The 15,208-nt window shown below is 40.5% G+C and overlaps 1 protein-coding gene across 4 annotated transcripts in view; it reads left to right on the forward strand.

Annotated features, from left to right (window-relative positions):
* The window catches only part of usp32 (ubiquitin specific peptidase 32), a 61,789-nt gene that overhangs the window by 13,944 nt on the left and 32,637 nt on the right, over positions 1-15,208 (forward strand). For all 4 annotated transcript variants that reach the window (XM_039622737.1, XM_039622739.1, XM_039622740.1 and 1 more), the window contains exons 2-4: positions 7,323-7,450; positions 11,803-11,908; positions 14,589-14,707. In XM_039622737.1, the coding sequence (XP_039478671.1) occupies positions 7,323-7,450; positions 11,803-11,908; positions 14,589-14,707 (353 nt within the window). The remainder of the gene's footprint in view (positions 1-7,322; positions 7,451-11,802; positions 11,909-14,588; positions 14,708-15,208) is intronic.

A 15,208-nucleotide genomic window follows, 5' to 3' on the forward strand; every position in this document is an offset into this window, starting at 1 on the left:
GCTCGGAAACTTTAAACTGGATACATTTAAACACTGAAGCTTACTGACCCACCGGCTAATGAAGGAGATGTGGAAATCCTTTTAGTTTGTCTGCACACAAAGTGAAATTAACTTCATTGATCAAATAGCTATTCTTGGTTGTTGTTGTGTGTTCTAGTAGCTTCCAATTCAACAATGTAAAGGAAACTTGGCAGTAAAGTAAAGCAAAAATGTATAGATTTCTTGCATCACCAAAAGAATAGACTGCATGTAGGGCTGCTCAATTAATCGAATTTTAATCTCGATTACGATCTGGGTTTTCAACGATCATTAAAAATGACTGAGCCGATTATTAGCACCTCCCTCGTGCTTTACTCTCGCGCTGCTCCGTGTGGCAAATCGAGCGCACCTCTCTGCGTTTCGAACACGCGTCACAACAATTAAGAGGACCCGAGGGAAGCTCGGAAAGCTCGGAAAGCTAAGCAGAAGTTATTTGGAGAGGAGAGGATAATGGCTGCTGAAGAAAGAATGCCGCTGGTTGAAAAGAGGTAAAACGACTTCAGTGGTGTGGGAACCAATGTTCCCTCTAAGCTGCGCACGTGCGCAATTGCGCACTGCTGGCACGGTCTCTGCGCACAGAAAATCTGCGTTGCGCACAAAAAAAATCTAACCTGAATTGAAATTAAAATTAAAACTGTAACAATTCTGTTTTGCAGTGTTAGTCAGTAAGTGACTGGCTGCTCCTATATGGGATTAGAACGATGCCACCTTATCCTATAGTCCAGCCAATGATGCGATTCACATTCGTATATACGCAGCCAATCAACGTCGTTGACAGCCTATGACAGCGTCCTTATGTGCCGACACCGGTGTTTTAGCTAGCAAAGCGGCGTGGCTGATGTGCAGTGAAGCCACATTAATGACAACGTGTCCAACCACTGGAGATGTGAGCAGGACAGACGGAACAATTGACGGAAAAAGTGTGGACTTTATACCAGTTTTTAAATTGTGTTGATCGGCCACGTAAAACCAGAGTTATGATAAAATATCTGCAATGTTTGGTTTTCTTCCTGAATACTATCGTTGTTTATATTTACTGCGGGAAGAAACGGTAAAAACGGCGTTTTATAAGGAAAGCACTCTCCGCCTGTGAGCAAAAACCAAACCAAAACCTTTCCCATTGGTCGAAAAATGCACCATGTCGACCAATCAAAACATGTCATTTAGTTGTTAAGAAACGGGAGGAAGTTTTAGGATTGTTTTGAGATGTGAGAGATTTGCGACCATCCATCCATCCATCCTCATCCGCTTTATCCGAAGTCGGGTCGCGGGGGCAGCAGCCTAAGCAGAGAAGCCCAGACCTCCCTCTCCCCAGCCACCTCCTCCAGCTCATCCGGGGGAACACCAAGGCGTTCCCAGGCCAGCCGAGAGATATAATCTCTCCAGCGTCCTGGGTCTGCCCGGGGCCTCCTCCCGGTGGGACATGCCCGGAACACCTCACCCAGGAGGCGCCCAGGGGGCATCCTTGTCAGATGCCCGAACCACCTCAACTGGCTCCTTTCGATGTGGAGGAGCAGCGGCTCTACTCTGAGCGTTTAGCTCAGAGTAGACGTTTAGCGCGACGTTTAGCGCAAATCTTGTGTAGTTAGTGTGTAGTTAGTGTGTAGTTAGTGTGTAGTGTAGTCAGTGGTTTTGTTGTGTGTGTCAGAACAATGAGGCGGCTGCTGAATGTTACAGGTGTTACAGCAGTGATACAGCTCCTGTTGTCAGGCCTGCAGGTATCAGGCTGTTGTTGCATTTTTAGGTAAACAGCTGCAAAACACTTTGTTGTTTGCATAACTCAGTTACTTTTTTGAAGAAGTAACTATATAATGAATTGCCCAACATTGGTCATTATATACTGTATTTTGCAGACAGAGTTACAGACTCTCTCCCAGACCACAGACTCATAATACAAGTCAGAGCTTTATGGAAAAAAAAAAAGAAAGTTGTGTTTTCAAAATTGGAGTTCAAGTTATTTTTACTTCCAATAGTGTTAACATACTACACAGGTCATGAACAAGATTTTTTACATTTTCATTGTAAGTGGGCTAAAGCAGTTAATTAAAAGTAGTCTAACATAAATGTAAATGCTGTAATTTGATTATTTTAATAAACCATGTAACTTGGATGGATTAGATGCTGGCGTGACCACAGTGCACACGTCTGATGTCGCTCACAGTGGCCCAAGGGACGCTCAGGGAGTTTGTGTGTTCGCTCAGACACGTGAAATATTAGAGGGAACATTGGCGGAAACATTATGGGTTCGCGGAGTCAGACGTGGATCAAATATTATGCAGTATTTTGAAGTTCACTAAACATAGATGTTTACATTTTTCATTTATTTTTTGTATTGCAAACATTTGCACTGTAATCAGTGTTTGTCAAAAAATAATATAAAATAGTGTGCAATCTTTAAAGCCATTATTCAATACATTGTTATTGTTGAATAAATATCGTCAAATAATCGAGATCTCAATTTCAGTGAAAATAATCGTGATTATCATTTTTGCCATAATCGAGCAGCCCTAACTGCATGCACAGTCCACTAACAACAAGATGCACAGTCTGCACTGCTCTAACTTTGTAGCTTAATTTGCTTTTAGTAAGCTAGACGGCTTAACAACTGGCACATAGAGAATAAAGAATAACATGATGCAAATGAAAGAGTTTATTTAAAAAAACCTCTAAGATTATGTGCTCAGAATAAGTTGCCATGGTGATTTGGTCAGTTACAAAGAGGGCCACTTTGGTAACACCAAGAGCTCTGACTTGAAGCTCGACGTAGCTCGCTGACCCATTAATCTCGCTTTGCTTTGGCACAACATCAAAGCTTTTCTGCAAAATGACCAAGATTTTATAACAAGCAGACCTCAGACATCTAAATTTGGGATATCTTCGTCTTTATACCAGTGATGACTTATTAAAAAAACAAAGTGAAAGGCGTAGGGTTAGATGTGCACAGCTTCTTTGGATTCACAACACGCAAGCTAAAATCCAAATGTAGCTTTCAGCCAGCAGAAGCAGCAGATACATGAGGCACCAGCGAAATAAATGTTCACAGTTCAGAGCTGTTGCACTCCGTCGGGTGGATGTCATTAAACGCTGATGTTTGTTTGTGTCATTCCACGTTTCAGTGGCTCTCACCGCTGTGCACCAAGAAACCATTTCTGTGTTGTAATAGACTTCACGCAGGCGTCTTTACAGCAGCTGGAGTGATCTGTGAAAAGGACCGGAGGCCTTTTTTAATAGAATTCATCTCTCCCACTACAAAACACACAGTATTCCACATCGATTCCCATCCATTATCTCAGAACACGAGATCTCTTATTATTTTCTAATGATAGTTTGTTTTTACATTCCATGCAGTTTCCAATTAGTATTTAGTATTACCACAAACTGTACACCAATGTGCATGACTATGCAGGGAGTAGATAAACCCATGACTCTTTTGCACAGTGGCTTTCTTTAGTCTTGTCTCTGCGAGGTTCTCAGTGACCAGTAAAAACCTTCTGACTGTCAGCTTACCTTTCATAAAACCACATCTTGGCACTTTTTTTGGCACTTGACACAGTTTTTATGTGTGGCGCCCCAAAACCAGATAACTGAAAAAGTTCTTGTTCTGTGTTGCACTTACAGCACGCCTGTGTCCAGCAGTGCTTCGCAAAGACGTGTTGTTAGTTTTATACATTTATATAATGCTTTTCTAGTCTTGCTGACCACTTACTACTGATTTAGGCTTACTGTACATTTGTACAGCACTTTATTCTGTAGGCTTTAACCACATCGTAGCCAATTTAAAAACCCCGGCTGGGGTTTGTGCCAGGAACCTTCATGCTGCGTGGAGACACCACTCTAACGATGTTCTCGTCCTCTCAGGCAGGAGAAGAGCCTCTGTAGCAGTGTGGCCTTTAACATTTTTCAGACTCGCTGAGCCTATATCTATAAATTTGTTTGGACTAAATTCTTTTTTTTAGGTTTTGTATGGTTCAGTTTTTCTGTTTATGTGGAAATAAATGTGAAGAATGAAGGTGGAGTCGCACCCTGCCCGTCAGCTGATCTTATCATATATACAACTCTTACTTACTTAAATTATCTGAAGAGACACCAGCTCCCTCATCATACCTGTTATGTCAGTTCAGTCAAACACCAGCATCCTGCTGTTACTGTTGAAAGGCATTTGCTGTCATTTATTTGCGTCACTTCATTAGCACAGCCCGTAAACACAAATTGTGCATTCTTAGTAAAAGTTGAATCCGGCTGAGGCCGTTTGTTTGAAGGCTTTGTCTTTTTGACAGTAGTCAGAGTGAAACTGCGTCTGTGGAGATGAAAAAGGTTACTGGGCTAACCAAGGTATATGCATAGTGTGTGCGTGCGCACCATCACTTCCTGTTAATGGGGTTTGAACTCTGTTTTGTTGTTAAACTGATTTTTTTATTTTTTCAAATAAAGGTTTTTGTCCAGTGATTCTTGGTTACTTGCTACAGAGAAGTCAGAGGTATGAGTGGTCCAGTTTTACTGATTGTCTGCCTGTCAGCAAGATTACAGTAAAAGTAACTGGCTGCATTTCAGTAAACTTAGTGGAGAGGTGGAGCAGGGTCAGAAAAGGGACCTTTTAAAACTTAGTGGTGATCTGGGTTACTTTCTTTAGGGCATTGTTCCCGGTGGAAGGTGTGCTCTCAGAGTCTCCTTGGATGTTGTTAGCCTGCGTGCACGGACTCTGGTTTTTCGTTTAAGGCACAGTAATCCACTGTTATTTGAATTAGCTGTTGCACCCTAACACCAACGTATCCAGGTAAAAGCGATTCTCTTTTAATGATTCTCCTCTTAAATTTTTTGTTGGCAATAAAGTTTACTGCTCAAAAGCAGATGTTGCTCCATAAAGACAGCAGGTTCCCACTGTAATGTTTTTCATATTTGCTGTCATTTATTACTTTGTTTTAGGAGAATTAGTTAATGCCTGAATGTTGCTGGCTAACATCGCGGTGAGAGTGTGTGTATTTGAGCGTTTGCACGTGTGTGTGGTCCATCTGGGTAGGCTTTAAGGTAAAACCTGAAACCCCATGAGCACTACTGCCCCTACTGGCTCTGTCGAAATAGGTGATATCAGAAACCCAAGTGTGGTTCAGAGATGCTTATAAAGAAAAGTTTCCATACAGGTGGAATAACAGCTTTTAAGAGAGTTGTTGATGGAACTCAGCATGAGTAGTTTTCCGTAAGACGCAAACAAAAATGCCATATGTGCTTCTTGCTTTGACCTTGTGCTGTGAAAGGGTTAAATTGAACTGATTAAATTGAAGCTGTGACAGGAAATATTACATATGTATTAAAGAGCAGTTGTCAAAGTGGAGCTGGTTAGACAGCATCAACAATGTGAGTGTTGACAGAGATGGCGTGGTAGTATTGACGTAATCAAGTAACGGTGTGAAAGAAAGACTGAGATTTTTTACATTTGCCTTAAGTGCACTAAAAAGTCGAATCATCACATGTTACAAATGATGTGCAGATATCACTGGCTTTAACAGATGTGCATGTTTGCATATCTATCACACATGGTTAGCTTTGACTTTGACCACATGAATCTGTTTTTAAGCTCTATTTTGGTCTCCACCATCTCCAGTGACAGTGTTTCTTTGTTATCATATGAACAACATCTTGCATTAAGGAAACATATTCTCCAATCAGACTTAAAAATACCTCGATAAAGATGGAGATTTGGTTGCTAGTGCTCTCCATCCCATCCTCATCAACATCTCATAAGCTTCTCTGGGAAATTTCTCAAAATCTTAGCGGATATGTCAATGAACATTTAAAGGTCAAGAATAGTCCAATAACTGTTATGTTAATTATGTCATCGTTAACACTAACCTGCAACCTATCTGATTGGCGGAGGCATATAAATACAAGTAGCCACAAGTGGTGTAATTGCAGTGATGGCAGCTGGATAGTGTAGTGGTAAGACTACACACCTCCGGAGCGGGGTCGCAAGTTCGATTTCCACCCGGTATCCAGTAAGGGTCCTGGCTAGACCCCCCATGCTAGAAACAAGCCCTGGAGTGGCGCGGCAGCCTGTCCACAGTTCAGGACACAAGCATTTCACTGCATGTTCACTATATGTTGTACTGTGTATGTGACAAATAAAATTTGTATATTTCCAATTACATAAGCAGTGTAGAAAATGAGCATACTGAAATTACTAAAGTTGTATTTTGCCTTTCTTTAAAGCCACACTTTAATGCAGACAAGGTCAAATTTCAGGACGTCCATTATTTGTAGTCTCTTAAGACTACAACAGGAAACACTGTTCTAGTTTATCGTTGATTCAGAAAACATCAAAGTTACACTTGGATCATTTAATCTGATACCTTCTGACGAGCAACATCCAATCCTGAAACAGGTCGACCAGTCATCCATTCTAATCAGACATTTGTCAATACCAGTCGAGTAGTTCTGTCATGCTGCTGTGGCTCCAACCCCAGCACTATCGTTCTGTCCCAAGCTTTTCATATGGAGTCTTTAAAGTGCCCTCAATTTCTAACTAATGTACCTACATTTGTATTTGCTAACTTACTGCAGCTTATCCCTGTTTGAAATGTGATTGGCTGCTGAAAGCTGATAAGTCAACAGTTAATTATTCAGTTTTACTGCACGCTGACCCCTCACCTATCAGCTGAGCGGCACCTACTGGTATCTTCTTGATCATTTAGCTACAGTGTGGTCATGGAAGCTGTAAACAGGATCCTTTTCAGCCATTAGTCAGCAGTTTGCTGTCACCGCTGTGTGTAGTTGGTGACATTGTTTGCTACAGCGCCACAGTTACTACTACATGTGTAAGCAGCTTTGTCATTTTTACCAACTGTTCCAGAGTTAATCTATGGATTAACGACATGACACCGTGTAACTTCTTTTTCAGGCACTTCTGTTAGAAGATCATTTTAACCGTTGCATTAAAAGCGTTTCCTCTGTTTACTCTAATTGGATGGAAGTGATTCTTTCTGTGTTGCTGTGTGCTGCCAACAATTGTGCTGCAGTCCTAGTGAAGTGACGGTGAAAGAAATCTAGCTTCTAGTTCTTAGAGCTTCAAACAGTGACATTTAAAAACATTAAAGCTGTATATCAGGACCATCTAGACCTTCCTAATACAGTTTTTAAACTGTTATAGCCAATAAAAATGTTTCTTCACTGTTTATCTTTCTTAGATTCTTTTTTTCTCTTGCAGACTTGTAGCATGACTTCGCAAACAACTGCAATCAGCTCTCTGTCTCTGTTGATGTAATCCCATCTCTGTTTGTCTCTCTCTGTAGTCACTGATGTGGAACTGAAGCGGCTGAAAGATGCCTTTAAAAGAACCAGCGGCCTCTCCTATTACATGACCCAGCAGTGTTTCTACAGGGAAGTGCTGGGAGATGGAGTTCCCCCTAAAGTTGCAGAGGTAAGCCACAATGATGTCACACCGCATATTCTGAGTGGGTAACGGTGGCGGCAGTTTCCAGGAAGCCAACAAAATCAGTTTGGTTGTGCCTTAGCAGTGTACTCCCTGACCAATGAGCTTTGTATGAAGGATTTATTTGTAAGTACAAGCTTGAAAAAAGAGATTTTAGGTTTAGTGAGGGGCCATTTCACCTCACATTAGGCTCAGTCTTGCATTCCACTAAAAGACTTATTGATCCAATAAAAAGGTATCATTACCATTTTATAGCTCTGTGTTTCCTGTTGAAAATCATCAGTCTGATGTTAGAGGCTGAAGAACAGCCAAAGTTCTGCAGGGGAATAAATATAGAATGGCAACGTTGTTTCCAGTTTATTTATAGCTGCTTAAAGGAGACTCTTCCTACAGATACAGAGGAGAGTGTTTTTCTTTGAAGTAACTGAATCATTAAAGTAATCAACACAGACCTAGACTTGATATATACAGCTGGTGTGTATGCAACAGTATGACTATGTATGTATAATATAGTCTAACTGCAGTTTCCCTCACACATCCCCATCTGACAGAGCTTCCTCCTGTCACTTTTTACGACTTGTCATTCTCATGTTACACATTTGAAACCTGTTCTTCTGCTTCTTCTGGTGAAGTTGACAGATTTAAAAATACTCTGGAGGAATATAGACTGAAATGAAATGTAAAGACTCAGAGTGTAATAGTCATCGTAGAATGACTGAAGCAGTTTATCTTTCTCTCTATAGAAATAGATATAGATATAGATATAGATATAGAGAGGTCAGAATCAGAATGCTTTATTAATCCCTAATGAAATTCTGTGGGTTACAGATAACTATAACTCACAAGAGAGTAACAGACTAAACTATTTAAATAATACAATATGTTACAGAGTTTACAAATGTAAGAAATAGCGCTAATATGTACAAATCACTCATTTATACAGATAGATGGATATTTAATTAATTAATTATGGTTTGGTTTGGTTTTTATTGGGCTGCTGATCGCTTTGTGTTGACAGCAACTTGATCTTGCACTTGAAATGAGCTACTAATTCCTTTGTTCATTCCTTTTAATTATTTTGGTATATGGGCTTTTTGTATGAAACATTTTAAATTGGTAAATGTTGGGCTGTTCATTTAAAATAACCTGAATTATAAAACTCCTCCAGAGAAATACATCTTGAAATGACGGGTAGAGGTGGGCCTGAAAAAAATGTGTTTATATTAAACAAAAATAATCCATCTGGAAACTCCAGAATTTAGTTTTATTTGGATTACATGAAAGTTGAATGAAGATTTTTTTTTTTTTTTTTTTTTTTTTTTTTTTTTTTTTTGTATTTCTTTCTTACACCAATGTTAGGTTTTTGAATAGCGTGTGTGCAAATATGGGTCTTTGGTATTTCTGGCCCAAATTACAGATCCTGCTTCATTGTTTAGGGTAATTAACGGAGTTAGAGTCCAGTCAGACACATAGGAGCATCCTAATATTGTGACAGCAGGATTTCTTTAGTTTTGTCTGCTTTGCTCAAACACGCCTAACCTTGCCACTCTGCACATGATTGTTTAGGTAACTAAGAAAAAAAGAAAAACGAGGTTTTGATTCACGTTTGTTGTCCTTGCTCTGTATGCATTTCATCTTTACAGTGCAATGATGTTCCCAACATGAACTACTGATAATGGTTCTCTGAAATAATTCAAAACAGGCTGTTAATTTTTTCTTCTCCTGTTTTTGTTTGTGCTGTTTCATGCACATTGTGTGGGCACAAGTTCACAATCATTTAAAATCAGTTTGCTTGTGTAATAGGAATGTATTTCCCTCACATTATATCAATCATGCTGCTCTGACTAATTATTCCAGAGCATATGTCCCCTGCTGTCCATCAGTCCCAGTCTTAGTTTGCGAGATGACAACAAATGGTTATCCCAGTCCAAACATACGTGGGCTTTCCTCTGTGCTGTCCCACTTCTTTCTTCTGTAGCTTCACTGGCTTCATAAAAATGTAACTACGTGTTGTGGCGAGCTGGATTGTGCATATCTGCTATGCATACGCTGTACATTTGTATTTTGCATTATGGAAAACACTACAATGGCAAACAAAAAAAGGCATGATTCAGTTAAGGCTCGCTGCTCTGCCAGGTCCTTGAGCATACAATAACAACACCTACCTCGTCTCCACAGTGCATTAGTGAGGCCAGTGTTAGTCATCGTGCACCCCCCACCCCATCTGCTGCTTCTTAAACACACTGCTTGTATGTCTTCACTACAGCACGTGTCATCTCCCTCCTTCTCCTTTGTCACCATGGCAGCAGTTACTGCGGTGACAGCAGTCCAGATGTAAGGTTGCTGCTGGTGTCTTCAAATATAGCCGTGGCTACTGCACAGTCTGGTAGTTCAAAGAAAGCCCGACCCAATCAGTCAGTCGAGGAACAGACACTGTTCAGTGCTCAGACGTCTATCTTATGTTTTATCATAAGTGTATAATGATGGTGCTGACGATCATTCGTGGTCAAGTATCCAGAGGTTTTATGTACTGGATAAAATTGGAATCACACGTTGGCTTGATGTTTTGTTTTTTGTTTGTTTTCACTCAGTGTTATCTCAGTAGGATGAACGGTTATTAACTTGTATTTTGTTCCTTAGGCAAACATATGCAGATAAATCAACTCCTGATAGTTAATGTATAAGTACAAGGAGTTATTGTTGCTCACAGTGTGCTGTAGCAAGAACGTCTCATAGTGAACTGAATGTGTCATACCAAATGCTTCAGGATGAACACAAATACCATTACACCTTCCACATGTAATATAACAACAAGGTTTGAGCCGATCACTGTTTGGGAGGTGGGAGGTGGGAGTGGGAGTGGGAGGAGAGACAGACGAGTTAAGAAGTGTGTTTTAGTTGGCTGCGTCGAGGACTTCCCCAGAGTCTCTGGGGACTCCACAGTCAGTTTGATGTATGAAACTATATGCGTGTAGTGATATTTAAAGAGTAACAGTAACAAAATAATTTTTTGTAAGAGATTTTTTTCTACAATATTTACGGCTTCAAAAAGAATAAAAAAAACTAATGTTCTTGTAGAGGTTTACTCTGCAACCTGACGACTAAACTTGGCTCCGAGCTTCGTGGACACGAATTCTCCGTTTCATAGTTTGAGTCAAGCTCCAAAAACACTCTGGCCTGTGTGTTTTCATCAGCTGTACTCTTTGTCCAACTTGAACACATTTTCAAACTCCAGTTTGTCGTTGTTCGTGACGTGGACTCGTCACATCGTCAGAATTATGACTTGACCAATGTTCCTGAGAACCACTAAAGACACGCTGCCTCTCTGTTCACAGGTAACATGTGCTTTCTGTGACGGTTGACCTTTTGTATGTAGATCGGCGGACTTCCCCTTTAATTTTGTTTTCCCACAAATGTGCATTTACTGACATTGATCACATTTCTCTCCACAAAGCCACTGAGATTTTTGTGTGTATTCAATAAATACTAGTTCCGGGTTTTTTGGCAGTCAGAAGGATGGCAGTGAATAAAAACCTTACTTACCGTTTATACATGTATCAGTGAATGCATCAGTATTTTTAGTTTCTGTAACTTTTTAATATAAATAAATAAATGCAGGTTTAAATGAAGAAGATGGTTAAGCAGCAGTGTGTTTGAAGCACGGCTAAAATAGTAAATTCACATGATGATGAAGGGGCGGCACATGACGGTGAAAGTGGAGCGTTGGATTTAGAAATTTGCATCGTATGACACAGTCTGACTTCCGTTTTTTAAAAGCCACAAATAAAGCTTCTGTACTCTGTGTGAACTGCTGGCATGGACATGCTTCATCAGCAGAGTCATGTTATGCAAGCCATCAGCGTGTCCTTTAGCTTAATGACAGCAGCGCCTCCGTAACATGAGCTGATATGGATTTAGTTTTAAAGATGAGGAGCACATTTCTGTATTTTTGTTTTGGGTGATTTTCTCTCACAGTTCCACAGAAACTAGTCCAGGACGCGACTTCTGGAGAAACTGAACTGAAACAGGTAGCTTTCCTTTTAATGACCTCGTCCTGTAGGAGATGGTCTTGCAGTATTCCAGGATCATGTCACCAACATTACTGCATCCAAGGTGTCATGTTAAATGTTACGTTTGTTATATTGTTTGTTATATTTTTGAATGGCAAACTTCAGATGGTTTTGGTTTTTTTAATTGTCGGTCAAAACTGTTCTTTGCTCACTCACACATTGGCAGCTTATCTTTGTCACTGTGCTGATTGGATGGGCTGACGTCTCGATCATGTGGCATCAGTGTGAGCAGCTCATGTTTAACGTTATGATTATGTGTGTGTGTTTTAGGTGATCTACACCTCGTTTGGAGGCTCTGCCAAAGGGCTGCACTTTAACAATCTGATCGTGGGTTTGGTACTTCTGACCAGAGGACGTGATGAGGAGAAGGCAAAGTGTAAGTTACTCTACGTGAGCCGGTGGGAAGTATCTATTTAGGCCATGAGATGTTGATTTCATTTCCCTCTCTCTCGTCTCACTTTTTTTTTTTTTTTCTTTTTCTTTTTTAAACCGGAATAAAAGTAGTTTTAAAAATTGTTTTTTATGAGATATAATGTAAGCTTTAAGCTAATGAAGTTTAGTTGTAGTCGAGAAGCGATCAGGGGTTGCCATGGCTACCGTCACAGTTGGATAAACATACTTAATGTCATTAAAGTAATTTATTAAATTGTTACCTACTATGAAAATATTTGTTAAAGCATTTTTAAATTGCTAAAACTAACCCCCTTTGCATGTAGACGGGTGTCATGGTTAAACATCCAGATGCTGTATTTCCTGTCATATATACCTTTAAGTGTATTCACTCGAACTCTTTTCATAGTGAGTTGGAATCGTTAATATCAACATCAGGCTGGTTCGTTTCCATGTACAGTTAGCTTTAGCTGAACTAAATGCTAGCTGTTGCTGTTTCTGAGGTTAGCTCTGGCACAGGTCTTCACAGGCCTCGTGTTTTGAAGATACTGTTTAAAAATGTGAAGAACTAATTAGCAGCTGACCCTTGTTAACACTTCTCAGTATCTCAGCCGTGTAAAAGCCTGACAGACTCCTGACATACAGTCATGTGGATTTGTTCCACGATTACTTGGTATAATTTCCCTCTGGGCTTTGACTCGGACATTTATCCTAAGCCTTGTCCAGTGCTGTCTTGGATGTTTGCTTTCATACTGAAAGATGAACAGTTATGTAGATTTTCTTTGAGGTCATCAAACTGTTCTTTGTTGTATTTTAGAAGCTAATAAAACAAATAATGAGACGACTCGTTCCACAGCTATTTTTTTCCCCACTATCATTTTTTATGTCTCTAAACTTTAAGAAACAAGTCTCCTGGGTCAATAATGCTGCAATCACTCATTTTAACCTGTGGTTTAGTACTTTTTAATATCGGTCTTCATTCTTTGTTCCATGTTAAGTGGTTACTTGGAACAAAATCCATCCTGGATACAAATGTTGGCATCCGTCAGGTTATGTATAGGCAACATATGTTGAACGTGACAAAAGCAAACAAATGATGAAATTAACATAATACACAGGAAACAGATTTGGGGCTTTTTAATAAAGCTAAGCTTTTAAATGTTAATAATTACTGTATGTGTGATGACATTCGTTGACCCACTCGTTAAGGAGGAGGTGGGGTACATGCATATACACATACACTGTGATCAAAGAGAAAATATACAGTATTCATAGTTTTCACATCAGAGCTACTGGGACACGTCCACCTGGAAGACAGAACAGTACTGTGGTCCTTTGCCCTCCAGCTGTCCTCTAAATGTCTTCAGATTGAACTTAGCACAGCACCAATCTGGCATTTTGGCTCTCGGATCCAGAAATCAGCATTTATTACAGCTTCCAGAAGGGCGTGGCGTATGGCACCAACCTGTGAACACCTACGCCAACCCCGCCTTACAGGCCAAATCATTCTCCACGGCAACCAGGCTGTCAGTGGTGGCTCATTGAAACTGTAGGAATGGTTTACCCAACATTGGACAAATACTCTGACACGTGACAAATCAATACTCCTAATACTTCCTGGCCCGACTGTAAATGTCCAAGTCAACCAAATGTTAGATTTACATGTGGTACTTTGTTTAAGCTAGCTGTAGCACTTATCTTTGCTTTAACAGTGAACAGTTTGTTGTTCTTCGCCTCCCACACGGTGGTGTTATTTACCCGTCCAGCTTTCATCCTGGCAGCGGTGTGAGGTGAGCAGTTCTCTACAAGATGCACGTAGACGTCACTGACACGGAGCAGTTTAACTTTCAGGGATTTGAATAAATACGGATCACAAGTCCCCAAAAATCATATCTTTGTCTCCCGTCCATGAAGAGATGGTCCACATAGTCTTGGCTTGAGATAAAAAAACAAAACAAAAACAAAACTTTAGTCTTGCAGTGCTACTGACCGTCCACTACTGACCGTCATGATGGAGTGATGTTTTGCCCGCCACGGTGGCGAGTCGCTCATGTGACTGAAAACTATGAATAAGTGAGTCAGCGAAGTCGGAACTGCAGCGAAACACTTGAATTTAATCTGGGAACAAAACATTGAAATGTTATTGCTAGATTTATCCTGAACTTGTCAGTGGACTGATGAAAGCTGGTGAGTGGTTCTGTTTTACTGTAAAACATCAGTTTTAGATTGTACTCACCCATCCCCTCACAGCAGAATATGAAGCTATTTAAACATATACAGTTTCAGAAAAGCTGGCTCACCTTACACTGTCCAAGCACACATGGGCCGGGAACTCTCAGAACTTGTAACACGTCATATTCTGTGTGAGATATCTCATTGATTTCTTTGTAGGATAGGCTACAAGCTGAAGGAGTGACTGTTTTGAGACCACAGTCTCAGCTACAGTGATTGAAACGTTTCATTTCTTTTTGTTTTTCATGCTTTTGGTTCGTCTCTTCTTCCTCAGGCTCATTCTGCTAGTTGTATCTCACATGTTGCAGGCATTCAAATCCATCAGGACATTATTGACATTGCGACTTCTGTCAGCTCATTGCTGCTGCGTGCTGGAGGCCTGCGTTCCTGTGATAAAGCTGAGCTTTCTTCTTCGTGTGTGTTTGTGTGCACAGACCTCTTCAGCCTGTTTGCCAGTGATCTGGGTGGATATGCTGCCAGGGAAGATATAGAAGCAGTTCTGCAGGTCCTGGATGGAGAAGTCCCGGCCTCCCTGAAGGAGTTCTTTGGCGAGGTGAGCAAACGCTGCAAAGACTGCACAGCATTAATCTGTTAACTCGTGCACTTGATTCCAAGTGAGCTGCAGACTAATGACTCCTCAGCTTCCATCGTGGAGCGTTTGATCGTTGCAGAGGTGTCGGTCACATGCTTATAAAAGAGCCGTTGTTACTATTGTGCTAGTTATTAAAATACCACCTGAAAGCATGCAAACATCCCCTCTGCCACCTCCTTTATAGCATGCAAACATCTCTAGAAACACAACACAATAAAGTCCCCTTCACACTAATATAATACTCAGGTGTTGCATTTTACCCTGATGATTGTTCATTATTGGATCCAGTATGTTTATGACCAATATTATCCTACTGCAATTACATTTTCCCTTCTGAAATCACCACTAACCAAATCCATGTCCAAGGCTGATTGTCTCATTTGTTTAGATGCTTATTTATGGGTTAAACAGAGTCGGGATATTGTTTGTGTGCAGGAGAAACAAATAAGTGTTGTAAAGCAG

Source organism: Oreochromis aureus, linkage group 14, assembly GCF_013358895.1.
Source record: "Oreochromis aureus strain Israel breed Guangdong linkage group 14, ZZ_aureus, whole genome shotgun sequence".
Classification (NCBI taxonomy): Eukaryota; Metazoa; Chordata; class Actinopteri; order Cichliformes; family Cichlidae; genus Oreochromis; species Oreochromis aureus.